The following is a 14,609-nucleotide window of genomic DNA, read 5'->3' as shown; positions in this document are numbered from 1 at the left end:
TCCCATCAGATGTTTCTGTGACAAATGTGCAGGTAAGTAAAATGTGCTCTTTGTGCACAATTGGCAAGCTTGCTAATAATACTTTCATGTATTTCATTATCAAATTGGCCTAAGGGTTTTTGCCTCAGGTTTGATCTCCTCCTTCTTCACCCTTTTTAGTTTCTATAATGGTGTAATCGTCTGTGGTTTTAAAGTTTCTTTATAAGCAAAACTACTAGGTGCCTGTGCACAAAGAACACATTTTTCACATTAATAGTTTTTTTTTAAATAAATATTAAAATACATTTTAGAATGTTACCTTTAATGATGGTTTCTTTGACTTCTTCTTTTCTTTCATGTATTTCCCTTGCCTCTTTGGGAACTTAAGTACACAATACAGACAGATAAACATGTAAAGTACTGTACATAACAAAGACAATAATATTGAACAATCATCAGACCTAGAAAATCCTCTTCACGACTACTATTCATGCATGCATAGCACTTAAAGCACTACAGCACAAAAGAACACAACACAAGCTACATAATAACAAACTGTTAAAATGATAACATTTATACACCTAGACTGCAGATATGGAATAGAATAGAATAGAAATACTTTATTCATCCCCAAGGGGAAATTGTTTCAATATACTGTATGTAGCATCCAAACTTCATCTACATCTGCTCTCGACGACTACCAATACCCTACTCCCTTTAAAAGGCAGTGTCTGCTTTTCAGGGAGGAACACTAAATTAGCACTTGGGGAAATAGACCTGCATGAGTCATCAGAAAGTGAAAATGTTGAAGGCGCTGGAACTCACTGGTTCTGTTCTGTATTAGTCTGCAGATCCAATTTCCAAACAGGGATTTAACACCTAATGAGAATGAAAAATGAGCTTCTAATCTAAATAAAACTTAGTTGACGTTGCTAGATCCAACTTTATTTTATAACCAGTTCTATCAACAACTTCTCTCTTAAAGGAACACACCAACCTTTTTATTTTTTTTTTACAAAATACTTGTTCACACTGTCAGATGAAGTTGATTGAAGAGATACGTCTGGTTGTTAAAGTGTGATTGTAAGAGGTATTGACATATTATTGACATTGTCTTCAACCTTTTTTTGGCCTGAAACTGAAGTTGAACTGCTCATGACCAAAGTCAGTAGCCAATATTTTTATCTGGCAGGAATACATGAGCTGCTCGTTGACTGCTGTCTCATTTGGCAAGTTTGAAATCTGAAAGGAGGATTTGAAATAATGAAGTCCCAAGATGACATATTAAACTTACTGATCAGGCAGTTGCAGATTAACAACTTCTGTCTCGGATGGCAACCATGAGTGTGCACTCACCAAGGTCAGTATTTATAACATGTCAATATGACATAAAACCACAATCTTAAAAACCTGACCTATGCTTTTAATTCCAAAAATAGTTAAGAATATTTGATGATTAAGACAGTCACAAAACAACCACAAAGTTAAGAAAAAGGCATTGAATTGAAAATATGAAACATGTTTGATTTGTCACTGAACAGCAACAGTATATGTAACAACATCATCATTGTTCATTTATCATAACCAAAACATTCACCACTCAGAAACATTTTCATGACCTGATAATGAAAAAGTGATGGAACATGCGTGATGACAATGTCATGAGTTTTGTACCTTTGTCATGTTTGTGGATGTGTTCTTCTTGGTCTTTGTGAGCAGATCTGGGTCTAACTCTTCTTGCCGTCTCAGAGGGAACTTGAACTTTCTTCCTCTGCTTGAGTTCAGTCTCCCTGCTCTTGTTGTTGTTGTCGCTATGATCAATGACGATGTCAGAGTATTCGTCGTGATAGTAATCAGGTAGAAGCATTGACATTTCCTCTTCATCTTCATCATCAGATTCAGATGCATTGATCATTTCAGCAGATGGAAGTTTAGACTCTGGTTGTTGGACTGATGGCACTTTGTTCTCATCTTCATCACCATCTTCAATCTCAGCTTCTATTTTGTCGTGTTGTTCTCCGTCCTCCTCTGTAGCGTCATTGTCTTTTTCTAGTTCTTTGTCTTCCTGATCAGATATTTCAAACTGATCTTTGACACTTGTTTCTGTTTTTCCAATGGTTTGTTCATCTGTTACTTCATTTTCAATCTCCTTTTCCCCTGTCTCTTCTGTTTTTGTCTCCTCCTCCTCCTCTCCCAAAATGTCCGTTTTGGCTTTCCATAAACCCAAGTCTTTGCGTTTGGTCTCCTCGTCTAAATCTTCAATTGTGGTGTCATCCTCCTTCTTATCCTCCTCCTCCTCCCCTTCTTCTTCCTCCTCCAAAACTTCAGTTTTGACCTCCTCCTCCTTTTCTTCCTGTAAAACTTCAGTTGTGACCTCCTCCTCTTCTTCTTCCAAAACTTCAGTTTTGACCTCCACTTTCTCTGCCTCTTCTTCTTCCAAAACTTCCACTTTGGCCTCCTCCTCATCTTCTTCCAAAACTTCAGTTGTTTTCTCCTCCTCCTCCTCCTCTTCCAATTCATCAGTTTTGGCCTCCTCCTCTTTTTCCAAAACGTCAGCTTTCTCCTCCTCCTCTTCCAAAACTTCAGTTTTGACCTCCTCCTTTTCCAAATCATCAGTTTTGGCCTCCTCCTCCTCTTCTTCCAATTCTTCAATTTTGGCCTCCTCCTCCTCTTCCAAATCATCAGTTTTGGCTTCCTCCTCCTCTTCCAAATCATCAGTTTTGGCCTCCTCCTCCTCTTCTTCCAATTCTTCAGTTTTGGCCTCCTCCTCCTCTTCCAAATCATCAGTTTTGGCTTCCTTCTCCTCTTCCAAATCATCAGTTTTGGCCTCCTCCTCCTCTTCCTCCTCTTCTTCCAATTCTTCAATTTTGGCCTCCTCCTTCTTTTCCAAATCATCAGTTTCGGCCTCCTCCTCTTCCAAATCATCAGTTTTGGCCTCATTCTCCTCCTCCTCTTCCTCCCCTTCCAAATCGTCAGTTTTGGCCTCCTCCTCCTCTTCCAAATCATCAGTTTTGGCCTCCTCCTCTTCCAAATCATCAGTTTTGGCTTCCTCCTCCTCTTCAAAATCATCAGTTTTTGCCTCTTCTTCCTCTTCTTCCAATTCTTCAGTTTTGGCCTCCTCCTCCTCTTCCAAATCATCAGTTTTGGCCTCCTTCTCCTCCTCCTCTTCCTCCCCTTTCAAATCATCAGTTTTGGCCACCCCCTCCTCTTCCAAATCATCAGTTTTGGCCTCCTCCTCCTCTTCCTCCTCTTCCTCCCCTTCCAAATCGTCAGTTTTGGCCTCCCTTTCTTCCAAATCATTATTTCTGGCCTCCTCCTCCTCCTCTGTTTCTGATTCCTTCTGCTTTTCTTCTTCTGCGTTAACCATATCTGTTTTAATGTCTCCCTCTTGTGTTTCTACTTCATTTTCCTCTGCATTTAAGTCTTTCTCCTCTTCGGCGCCCTCTATTGTCTCCTCCACACTGTCACCATCAACGACTTCTTTATCTTTTAGTGGTGGTTCATGCGCCGTTTCTTCACGATGGGCATGTTTTGCTGATAATGTGACAGTGACAGATTTAGTGCCTATGCCTGTTATCTTGTATGTGACCACTGAATGTGACAATTAAGAGAAAAAAAAACGTGTGAATACCATCATCCTCCTCTTCCTCTTGTCCTTCTGTTTCACTGGCAGCTTCTGCAGGAACTTCAGCCTCCTCCTCCTCCTTATCAGTGTTTGAGTCTGTAGCAGAAGCAGCTTCCTCTTTGGCGGCTTGCATCATTTCTGCAACTGCATTATCAACTCATTTTACTCTGATCTAAACTCATTTGGAAGGTACAGTGGGATTTTAATGAGGTGAAATGGCAACAATGACATTGATTACACATAATATTAGTGTATAACACATGCTGGAGTTATGTGATTATTGTAAATGTAAATGATACACCGGGATTTGTCTTATAATCAACAAATCCCATGAAAACACCAAAACCAGAAATGACTTGCTCAGTTTGTCAGAACTTTAAATAAAGCTCTAAACATTCTTGACAATACTTCATTCGTTGGCTATTTCAGTATCAATTTTCAGGTTAATTTCCATTTGTATGCCAGAGTTTCAACGTCAACAGGGCTTGACTGAAAATGAATTACAGTGTGGTCATAGTGGCCAGGCTTAGGCAGGTGAGATTATTAGTTTGAGATTGTTTTCAGTGAGAAAATGCTGTTGAAATTCAATATTTCACACAAAATTCACGCATCATTCCGTACAAAAAAAGGTACAGATGCCAGTTATTCAGTCACAGAAGATGCAGGAAAGCAGAGAAATGCAACTCCAATGGACATAATACAATATTAAAGGCAAATGTGCAATGTGCATTTTTATACATTTTCTCAGTTTATCATACCAATGATGACTTGGACGAAACATGAAATCACATGTGATGCATGAACTGTCACATCCAACAAACAGCACAAGTGACGAGTAACAATGATACAAACAGAGCGAGTGATGCGGTCCCTGAATCCATAACAACCTGGTTGCACATGGGCATTTGTTACAGTAAAATGTACAGTGGTTATAACGCGTGTTTTATTCATGCCATAATAATAATAATAAACAGGGTTTAAATGAAGTTGCTTTATTACACTGAACATGACAGACTTGAAACCAGGCCATGTAAAGAGAAGAAGAACATTTTAAAAAATCATGCATGAAAAAAGCAAATCTATGCACACTATTTGCTGGCGACACACGACACCTGTCCAAAAATACACGTTAAAGTACAAACATACCTTTTTCCATCGGTGGCAGGAATTCCCCTAAATTTCACACAAAGTCAATTAGCTGTGATTTTAAAATAACGATTTCAAAATTGAATAATCTAACATTATTTAAGAACTCACCTTTTTTTCTCACTAAAGTTATATCCGCCGGAGAAGCTACGGTTTCACCTGAACAAAGAGAAAGGGAGACATGTTGGGAATAATGAGTGACACTAAACATGCTAATATAATGTTTCTTTAAAGGGTGTCATAAAAGGAAAAACCTTTTTCAGTCACTATATTCACCACAGGTGTGGCAACAGGTTCACCTACAACAGAAGAAGACAACATCCATGTTGGTATTATCTTAACCTATATACATTATTTTAACATTTTATTTTTGACGCAGTATATCAGAACAAGCGATATTTTTTTTGAATAAAGCTAAAGGAAAAGATACCTTGCTCACCAACAAGCATGCTTGTCATGTAAGCCAGGAACAAATCCTTCTTGTCTGAGAACTCCAGCACAGCGTCTTCGATAACTTTCATGGGGTCAATGGAGACTTCTGGCATGATCCCTGGAAATAAGAGCACAGTCCCGGTATCAGACCTCAACACTGCTGTGGTGTCAAATATTGAAAAAAATTGTTGTCATTCGATATAACCTATAACGGACCAAATCTCAGAGCTAAAATTACAGAATTTTACAGTAATATTATTTTTTGGTTGAAACCAAATTAGTATTGACAAAAAAAAGCATCAGTTATGGGGAACCTACGCAGAAAAGGGGTCACCTCTACTTTAGGCTAATACAATTCCACTTTCTCCATCAGCTATATTATACTCAACAACACTCAAATTACAACTCCAATATATCACCCCTTTGTTTTAGATGTGGCAAGGAGGAAGGAACATTCCTACAATACTACCTGGCATTGCTCTAAACTGCAAGGGTTTTGGCAGGGGGTATGTGGAACTCTACATTTCCACTGGACACTGAAGTTTGTTTAGTAGGGAACTTTAGTCATTTCAATTTTGAGACAAATTACACCAAGAAACTTGCAGAAAATTGCTAAGAAATGTTCAAGATCATATGTTAGCTCTTGTTAAAGCAGACCTTGATCGCCGGTCAGTGGTGAAGAAACGTAGCCGACGAGCGCGCTGATCTGTTCTGTGGTGACTTCTGCTGTTCTCTTCAGAACCGATACGGGACTGAATCCCACAGCATTCTGGATCTCTGATCGACAGAGGGGTCAAAACGTTCAGATTTGTAAAAAAAAAAAAAAAACTGCACTCGGCGTGCCTCAGTTAGCACACATTACTGCAGATGATTACCGTTTAATGTGTTGAGTGCCACGTCCAGGGCGGCACAGAGCACGTCCTGGACGTATCCTGCCGCTCCGCTCACAGAGTCATTCACGACACTGAAGGCGTTTCTGCCGACGACCACGGGGTCGACGGAGCTCATGTCAATGGTTCCTGAGAGGAACAAACACATGTTTTTGGTACACTGGCACCTGCAACACGTATCAAACACAAACTGATTGTTGCGATACCTTTTATTATATCCAGTGAAGTGTCCAGGATGGCACAGAGTATTTCCTGGACGTAGCCCACTGCTCCGCTCACGCTGTCATTTGTGGCGCTGAAGACATTTCTGCCAATGGACACGGGATCCATGAAAGTGATGTCAGCGGTTCCTGGGGAAAACAAATAAAATACATTTATTATGCAAAAGTTTAGTTATTTCAGGAAGTGAAGTGATATCTGATTCGACAGATGCTAAACAAGGAGAGTCAATACCTTTCACTACTGCCAGAACAGAGTCCAGAGCGGCACAGAGCACATTCTGGACGTAGTCTGCCACTCCACTGATAAATTCATTAGTAGCAGTGAAGAAACCTCTGCCTGCGGCCACAGGGTCCATGTAGCTTAGGTCAACTTTTCCTACGAAAAGCAAAAACTGGTTTAGTAAAATGATTTATGAACTTATTGGAGTAAGTCCAGCACATTCAAACACTCACCTTTATTTATTTTCCGTACAGTGTCCAGTAAAGTGTCCACAACAGCGCACACTGTGTCCCTGAACGAAGCCATCGCTCCACACACGAAGTCGTCCGTTGAATGGAAGGCCTGTCGACCGACAACGACGGGGTCGACGTAGCTGAGGTAGAAGTTTCCTGTGGTTTTGGAGGAAGAGACATTGGAGACATGGTTACATCCCGTTGATCTGAAAGATTCAAAACTCTTCATGAGTGAGTCGTCGCACCGTCCTCGTCGGAAAAATATCCAACGACTCCATCTTTTGCTTCCGATATTTCCTCTGCTACGTAAGCGGCCGTGGACCTGGGGTCACTCAGGTCAGGGGCACATTCTGGAGAGGACAGTCGTGGGTTACTATGCATGTTTTTTTTAAACACATAGAGGATGTGCCACGCGTCCCTCTTCTCTTCTGTACCTTGAAACTTATTGAGCAGGCTGGAGGCTTCATCGACGGCGTCGTTCACGGCTTTCACTGGGTCAGCGATGATCTGCTGAATATCTGAGAGAAGGTACGCGCACAATGACTCTGCACCTCTGGTGACGACAACTGAGTTGACGTGTCGCGTGGCTTACCTGGAACTGCCTTGTACTCCACAAAGTCGAACATCACCACTCCTATGACCACCCAGGAGAGCAGAGCGGCCAGTGCGATCAACAGCTCCACAGACACTTTGAGCTTTCGGAGGAGGCCCAGACCTTTGGCCCTGAGAGAGCTCGTCTGTGGAGGTGCTGCTGAGGAGGAGGAGGAGGAGGAGGAGGAGGCAGATTTACTTCCTGTGTGAGATACTGTCTCTCTACGATGACAGGTAACAAAGCTTGAGCTTCAGCCTACACCTTTTTCGGTCAATTTCTTTTATTTATTAATAACTGTGACCCAAAATAAACAAACTAACTTTAACTATAACTACTTTAATTGCACATTATTGTAAACACACCACCCCACGACCCTGATGTGGAGGATAAAGCAGTAGACGATGAATGAATGAATGAATGAAGGCAAATACATCAGAATCAAACAATGATTATCCTATCATTATGTTCACTTAGAGAATAAGTGATGTGTAATGTATTCACAGGAATGTTCATATGAAGATGCTACATCCGCGACTAAAATAACTTCTTTTGTATCTGCAAGACAACAACCTATCATTTTCAAAGGACATAATTACTATTGCAAAAAAGTCATTTATAATTTGTCGCTCCGGGAAGGAAGAAGTCGAATAAAGAATAAGAAAAAAAAATCAGCTGTTCCACTATAATTCCATGGGCTTTACAAAGATATTTGCATATTATTCTCACCCACTCAGCGCTGCCATGTGATTGTAATGACATTTAATAACAGCCTTGCCATCGTTAACTAACACAGTGTGACTTTCCACCTTGGACCTGGTCTCAGGGTGTTAGAGATACCTTCTCCAAACACGCCACCCTTGTGAGTCACTTCCTCCTTATATAAATGCTTATATAAATGCTTATATAAACGCTTAAAAACATGTTTTTTACACTGAAAATGAACGACTTACAGGGCAAACGTCAATAATGGTGGAAAAATGTTTACTTTGACATGCGACACAAATTTTAGGTTCGACTACATTTTTTAATCATGTATTAAAAAAGAAATGTGTGATACATGAAAGCAGACGTTAGTTTATGTCATAATGAGTTGTATTTAAACTCCCCTTCACTCATGGTCAGGGTCAAAGGAATTCAACATTTCACAAAAACTACAAAAGATTTAAGCCTCATTTTGAGAATTGCTCGACTGGGAATCACTGGAGAAAACTACTAAATCGTTGACACTGGTGCAATATTACATAAGAGTAAATAAGAGGATACTTTGAACTATCTATTTTATTATATATTATATATTATTTTATTATCTATTTTCAGGTACACTTGTGCTGAAAATAAATGATTTAATGCTATTTGCTAGTTTGTTGTGTTGATTTTAAGTAGTACTGCTACCACTACAACTCAAAATGCTGGGTATTTTACTGCAGAAGCAACACTTTTACGTTTACCTTCCATTTCAAGCAGTACTTTGACTTGTATTTGAGTATTTTCACACTGTTATGTTTCATCTCTGTGAAGAAAACACATATCGGTCTAACCACAGCTGAGGTGAGTCCCAGCAGCAGCAGCAGCAGTCATGTCTGTCACAGGACAGCGATGCTAATACTTTGGCTACATGATATCCTGTATTTATAGCAACCGACTTTCAACGCAGAAGGATTCACCCTGTCATAACATTTCCATTTAGCAATTACCCGCTGAGCGCACGGTCTATTATAAACGCTTTCTTCTCTACAGCGGTTAAATGTTGGACAGTTCCTCCTACCTTCAGCCATGGTGAACTACTTCAGGTAAAATCCTTTGAGTTGGGAGCGAAGACTCCTCATGCGGAACTGACCGAAAAAAAAAATCAAAGCTTCACTTTAAATCCAATCAGTTTCCACAAAAAAAAAAAGAAAGAAAAAAAAAGTAGTCAGTAAATTACTCCATTTCTGTTTAATGATCACAGGCGTGTGTCCTGATCCATGGAATCCACATGTGAAACTGCTCCAATGAAAGAAGAAAAAAAAAAAAGAAGTAAATATCGATTGTAAGTTTAGAGGTTTTGGGGAATTTGGAGCTGCCAGTGAGGCAGCATTGCAGACGGGGGTCTGGGGATGGTGGGGCAAAGAAAAGCAATGCAGGGGAGGAAAGAGCCAAGCTAAGCGCAGGGCTGGGTGAATAAACAGAAAATCCCCCCCCGCCCGTGTTTCTGGTCCCTCACATGGTTTATAGGTCAGAGCAGAACATAGAGAGGCTCGGAGGTAACATTACCCCCCAGAAGGAAGGTTATTCTTAGCTTAAGCTCAGCACACACCGGCCACTCCGGCCTTTTTTGGTGGTTGGAGGGGCGTGTGTGTGTGTGTGTGTGTGTCGGTGGGGGGGGGGATCAGGTGGCCGAATTGAGCGCCTCTACTGGTGATGCACGATACTGTTCTCACAGCAGGCGCCAAAAAACAAGGAACGGAAAACAACAATCCTTCATTTAAGGATTACAACATTTATGGCCTTTGTCGTCATCCATAACTTTCTCCTTATCTTCTCACATTTCGCTTAAATGATGACTCACACTCACCAGACACGTTACCCTATAATTACCTGAGCATGATTAAAAGTTAGGAATCTTTTACATCCTGCTCAGCTGCTTGATAATCATGAAAATCATCCCTGTGTGAACTTGACATGTAAAAGTCACACACTACAGCTTTAATCGGGTGTAAAAGCACACAGAGGGAGAATCTTTCATCTTTATTGAGCCATTTAAACACACGCACAACGACAATCAGATACGACTTCACTGGTAAGCTGCACGTATTCGAAAACACGCGTGAACGCACGATCACCGCGTCGCTGCAGCACTCGGGGTCACAGGCCTGATGCTCAGAGGCGGCTCCTTCGGCACAAGAGGAGGAGCGTATCGCTCCTCTCTCAGCAGCCGCAGTAACAGATCCTCGGCGTTGTGCGGCCAGCGGTACACGTGCGTGTTCTGGAGCCAGCTCGGGACATGCTTCTGTAAAAGTGCACATGACACATTCATTCATTCATTTCAGAAGAGTTTCGGCAGGGATGTGTGTGTGTGTGTGTGTGTGTGTGTGTGTGATTGTCTGACCTGGGAAGCGTTGAGGAAGAGAACTGGTATGAATCTGAAATTCAGGCTGCCCTGCTGGATGAATTCATTCTGCATCTGATGGAGTTAGATTTGAAATGAGCTGCATCGGATAAAGTGATGAATATGAATATGACGACGATATGTCATCAGAGATTAAGGAAACATGTTAAACTGAACAGATTATTCGCTTCTTTAACCCTTAGTGATCATGCAGCACGGATTAAGGCCCACCCATGGTAAATTGCCATTAGAATGATACACAACTCCTTATATGGTCATCCTGGGTTTGTGTGTTTGTAGGTCACATATTCAGGCTTTAAAAATGCTTTTTTTTTTTAATGCGTCTTCTTATGTGTTGTTGAGTCAAAGTTATGATTCATTTTATATCACATTTGTAGTAGTCATTTTTAGTATAAAGCAGCAATAATTGTGCTGAAGTCACAAAAATAGGCAGTTTTTCTTTTCTTTGTGTTCATAAAAACGAGCCAAATTTGCCAAATTTCACAAATTCAATCCAATTTTAAACATCATTTGAATGTTTTGCTCAGGTGTTCTTGTACCCTCTGTATGTACTGTATGTTTAAACTTCGTAATGTAATATCTTACACTTTACATAAAGTCTTACCATGAAGTGAATATATTTAGTGTGCAGACCATGGCTGTCCACTTCCAGTCCTTCGATGTCCGCTTTATACTTCGGACTGATGGCGATGATTATTAAGTTGGATGGCTGTTTGGAAAATACACACAGTCTGAAAAGATACTGTAATATATGGTGTTTTAATGTAACAAAGTGCAAATACTCTGTTACTGTACTTAAGTACAAAATTCACATATCTGTACTTTACTTTGTTATTTATATTTTTAGCAGCTTTTACTTTTACTCCACTACATTTCCTCTAACTGCCTTTGTTACTCGTTACTACCAAATAAAATCAGAAGAAGAAGAGTTTGTATTATGGTCTGTATTTTATTTAGAGCTTTCCTAGTCTTGATGAGCTGCTTTACACTACAGTTTTCACCCATTCACACGCTGCAACATGGGGTTAAGTGTCTTTGCTCATGGACACATATAGACGAGCAGAGGAAGGAATTGAACCCACAACCTTCCAGTTGAAAAGGCTTAATACTTTGACTTCTAAGACTTAAGTACATTTTATTTCAGAATATGACTTTAGACACTGACTTTTACATAAGGAATATTATAAAAAAGTGAGTTCAACTTCCACCAAAGTCATTTTAAGTACAAAATTATGAAAACAATCCAAAGCTTTCACAGAAACAAAATAAGAAACAGTACAGAAACATGTTTTTCACTCACATCAGTTAAGTGACTGTCCTTCCACTTGATGTCCATGCGTCCAATAGAGTCTCCAAATATGTCAATCTGTGAAAATGAAGTCAGAGCTTTAGGAGAACCACTGAGTCTAAATGTTATTGCTCTGGGTAAAGAGACGGTTGAATCTTACAGCCGGACGAAAACCCTGTTCTGTGAGGAAGTCGACGAAAGGCAGAATCTCCGAGCACACGTCCGACGAGTAAGTGATAAAGACGTTTCCTGACAAACGAAAGAGATCGTAGAGGCATTATTATTTTAAGTTGGTGCAGCTCTAAAAATACACAATCCAATTTTTCTTAAAAAAACAAACAGACGTGACACCTGAGGTCTGTAGTTTTTGGCTTATTTTACTGAACAGGATTGGCAAGTTCATAAAGTCACATAAAATCAATGACACGCCCTTCATGCCCTACTTCATGTTGTTTTTGTGTAAAGCAGTGGACTGTAGCTCTGTTTCCAAACTAATTTGAACTTTTTTTTTTAATTCCTGTACTAACTTAAAGGACCATTGTGTAAGATTTAGGTGAAAGAATTTTGATTTGGCACAAATGGAATGTGAAACTTGGAATTCAATGATCTAAACTGTTGTTTTTAGGGGGAAGAGATATTCAGCTGCAACGTGCAACTTCACCAACAGATGCTGCTAAATCCTTCACAGGAGCAGCCACAGGATTCACCTTGACGGCATTACAGTTGAGGAATGAACCGACTCACGGCATTCATCGGGCAGATCGACACTTCTCCTCGACCCATGTGAGCGTGGAACAGCTGCCACGGCTCCCCCTGAGCTCAGGCTCATCACACCCAACTGTGAGACGCCTTCCACGGGGGGGAAGGACAAGTGAGGCACGTTCACAGAGACGTTTGCCTGAGCCGTGCTGTCACTCACGCAGCCGCCGTGAAACCTGATGCAGCAGCAAGACAGGACAAGAAGCAAAGGTTGTTCTGTTGAAGTCTGCAGATGTGACAGGACTGAGGCTAATATTCAAATGAGAGGAGGCTGCATTTTTTTAAGACAATTCATCTTGCAGGGAATTTGAGGAATGTGTGTACTAATGGATTATGTTTCAGTGCACCTGAAACAACATTTACCACGTTTGGTCATCATCGCAGGCTCTTCTGTTCACGCTCTGATGAGGCTGAGGCTGAGGCTGAGACCAGTATCTGTTGACCAGGCCGGGGTTGTAATGTCCTGCTCCTGCAGACTGACACCTGACATCCATATGTAGGCCTGTAAATACAGATCCAATATTTCGTGCCTGGTTGGTTGTCTGTGCAGAATCACTTTTTAAAACAAAAAGTCTGACAAAAAAAAACATTTCAGAATCCAATGACAGAAAACTATGTCTATTTCCAATTGTTCTATTCATATCTAATAGCTGTGAGGCAAATTACTGCTTTGCCAGGATTATATTACATTTATTATACAGTGGCATCGATGAAAATTGACATTATTTTGAAATCTGTTTTCTGCTCGATCTAATGAATTTATTTCATTATTTTGTTCGAACTGTTTCTTTCTTCATGTCGTCTCCTCTGCTCCCTGTGCTATTTTGGGACTCTTTTGTCCTCGGAGACAGGAGGACACTTGTGGTGGAAAGTTTCGAAACTGTCAGGCCTAATGCAGATTTGTATGTTTTTCCTTGTTTCGTTTGCCGTTTTTGAAATATTTACATAAAGTGATGGTGATTTTCAAAGTCAAAATCACCATGACTGTTACAATAAAATAAAAAATGTGGCATCTTACCATAGTTACTGTGCACATAGTGGTGAGGACGAAGACTGTGATGTTGCCATTCATCGTCAGATCTCAGCGGCAGTGGAGGCTCAAGCTCTTCATCACTCTGAAGATGAGCACTGTATTCATACTCCTCTCTGAGTGCCAAAAATAGTATTTTTATTCTTGAGGCAAATCCAGATTATACAGAGTATATATATATATATATATATATATATATATTTTTTTTTTTTTTTGGTTAAACAAAGATATATGACAGTTTTCTCCTCAGTTACCCAGTTGTGTCTCTGTTTGCAGGCTCTGCTCTTCCACACTGGTTGAGTCCACAGTCCCAGCAGCTGCATCCTCCTCTCAGGTCTCTGTGGTGATGGAAATCCTCTGGTTGTGTTCGGTGCAGCAGCTCTCGGGTCGGCCAGCCCGCCCTCGCTTGTCCACCTCTGTGTTGCCTCTGGCAGAGATATTCGACATCTGTGCAACAGCTCGGTGTGACTTTGTCATTATGTGGTTTGGCATAAAAGATCTGGTTTGCGGTGACTTCAGGGCCCCAAAGCTGACGGGAAGTTTCACATTCACGTGTACTGGAAAAGACTTGTTCTTTTTCAGATTTTGCCATTTTAACCGGGGCACTCCTGTGTACCCGGCAGTCCTGTGGGAGACAAACAGAAGCAGAGGGAACATGAAAAATATCATACAAAATACAAAACAGGCTATTTAAGATCCACATGAAGAGAGAGAGAAAGAGAGCGAGAGAGAGAGAGGGAAACAATCTCCTACCTGTTCTCTGCTGGATTCTTTACACACCTGTCAGTGCAGGGCTTGTGTGTGTGCAAAAGCCTGCTATATGCAAATTTCCAAACACTGAAGCTGTAACCAATCAGGCGCAAGAATGCGGTGCCTGTGCCTGCTCAGCCAGGAAAGTTAAATTCAAATTAAGGACATAAAACAAATATCAAAGTAGGATATGAGGAGGTTAAACTACATGAGCAGAAAAGTGTGACGTTTATAGTCTGCAACTGGGTCTCAGGCACCTGCATTTACTCACAGTTCCACCATGTTGTTTGTGTCAAGTTCAGACTGAAGGAAAAGCCAAAAAAAAACCACAAGCA

General features: G+C 40.7%; 2 protein-coding genes across 3 annotated transcripts in view; both read right to left on the bottom strand.

The window, feature by feature from the left end:
- si:ch211-266g18.10 (trichohyalin) overlaps positions 1-9,542 on the bottom strand; it is a 36,247-nt gene extending 26,705 nt beyond the window's left edge. The window contains exons 1-17 of the mRNA XM_058615536.1: positions 9,263-9,542; positions 9,104-9,170; positions 7,339-7,497; positions 7,181-7,264; positions 6,992-7,096; positions 6,747-6,902; positions 6,526-6,669; positions 6,279-6,422; positions 6,058-6,201; positions 5,840-5,959; positions 5,181-5,300; positions 5,005-5,049; positions 4,862-4,909; positions 4,751-4,777; positions 3,611-3,748; positions 1,654-3,513; positions 299-361 (exon numbers count right to left, since the gene is read on the bottom strand). Of these exons, the coding sequence (XP_058471519.1) occupies positions 299-361; positions 1,654-3,513; positions 3,611-3,748; positions 4,751-4,777; positions 4,862-4,909; positions 5,005-5,049; positions 5,181-5,300; positions 5,840-5,959; positions 6,058-6,201; positions 6,279-6,422; positions 6,526-6,669; positions 6,747-6,902; positions 6,992-7,096; positions 7,181-7,264; positions 7,339-7,497; positions 9,104-9,113 (3,367 nt within the window). The 5' untranslated portion in view covers positions 9,114-9,170; positions 9,263-9,542. The remainder of the gene's footprint in view (positions 1-298; positions 362-1,653; positions 3,514-3,610; positions 3,749-4,750; positions 4,778-4,861; positions 4,910-5,004; positions 5,050-5,180; positions 5,301-5,839; positions 5,960-6,057; positions 6,202-6,278; positions 6,423-6,525; positions 6,670-6,746; positions 6,903-6,991; positions 7,097-7,180; positions 7,265-7,338; positions 7,498-9,103; positions 9,171-9,262) is intronic.
- A 508-nt stretch (positions 9,543-10,050) lies between these two features.
- On the bottom strand, positions 10,051-14,428 carry LOC131445094 (E3 ubiquitin ligase TRAF3IP2-like). 2 transcript variants are annotated; one of them, XM_058615932.1, is made up of 10 exons: positions 14,278-14,428; positions 13,779-14,149; positions 13,513-13,640; positions 12,858-12,996; positions 12,480-12,670; positions 11,896-11,984; positions 11,748-11,813; positions 11,052-11,156; positions 10,427-10,501; positions 10,051-10,327 (listed from the first exon to the last, which is right to left on the bottom strand). In XM_058615932.1, exons 2-10 carry the CDS (start codon positions 14,114-14,116, stop codon positions 10,157-10,159), a joined length of 1,302 nt encoding a protein of 433 aa, XP_058471915.1. In that variant the 5' UTR covers positions 14,117-14,149; positions 14,278-14,428; the 3' UTR covers positions 10,051-10,156. The 2 variants fall into 2 exon arrangements, with proteins under 2 accessions (XP_058471915.1, XP_058471914.1); XM_058615931.1 differs by lacking the exon at positions 14,278-14,428 and having other exon boundaries at positions 13,779-14,235.
- Between the last annotated feature and the right edge of the window lie 181 nt (positions 14,429-14,609).

The sequence above is a fragment of the Solea solea genome, chromosome 18 (assembly GCF_958295425.1).
Source record: "Solea solea chromosome 18, fSolSol10.1, whole genome shotgun sequence".
Lineage (NCBI taxonomy): Eukaryota > Metazoa > Chordata > Actinopteri > Pleuronectiformes > Soleidae > Solea > Solea solea.
This window is presented reverse-complemented; position numbering and strand designations above follow the sequence as displayed.

What these genes read in the sequence shown, in the direction of transcription:
- LOC131445094 (XM_058615931.1), bottom strand. Translation starts at nt 14,227, where the DNA reads ATGTGGATCTTAAATAGCCTGTTTTGTATTTTGTATGATATTTTTCAT. An exon ending in AACAGGGTTTTCGTCCGGCT is followed by an intron (nt 11,814 to 11,895) that starts GTAAGATTCAAC and finishes TCATTTTCACAG; the next exon opens with ATTGACATATTTGGAGACTC. An exon ending in CTAAATATATTCACTTCATG is followed by an intron (nt 10,502 to 11,051) that starts GTAAGACTTTAT and finishes TAACTCCATCAG; the next exon opens with ATGCAGAATGAATTCATCCA.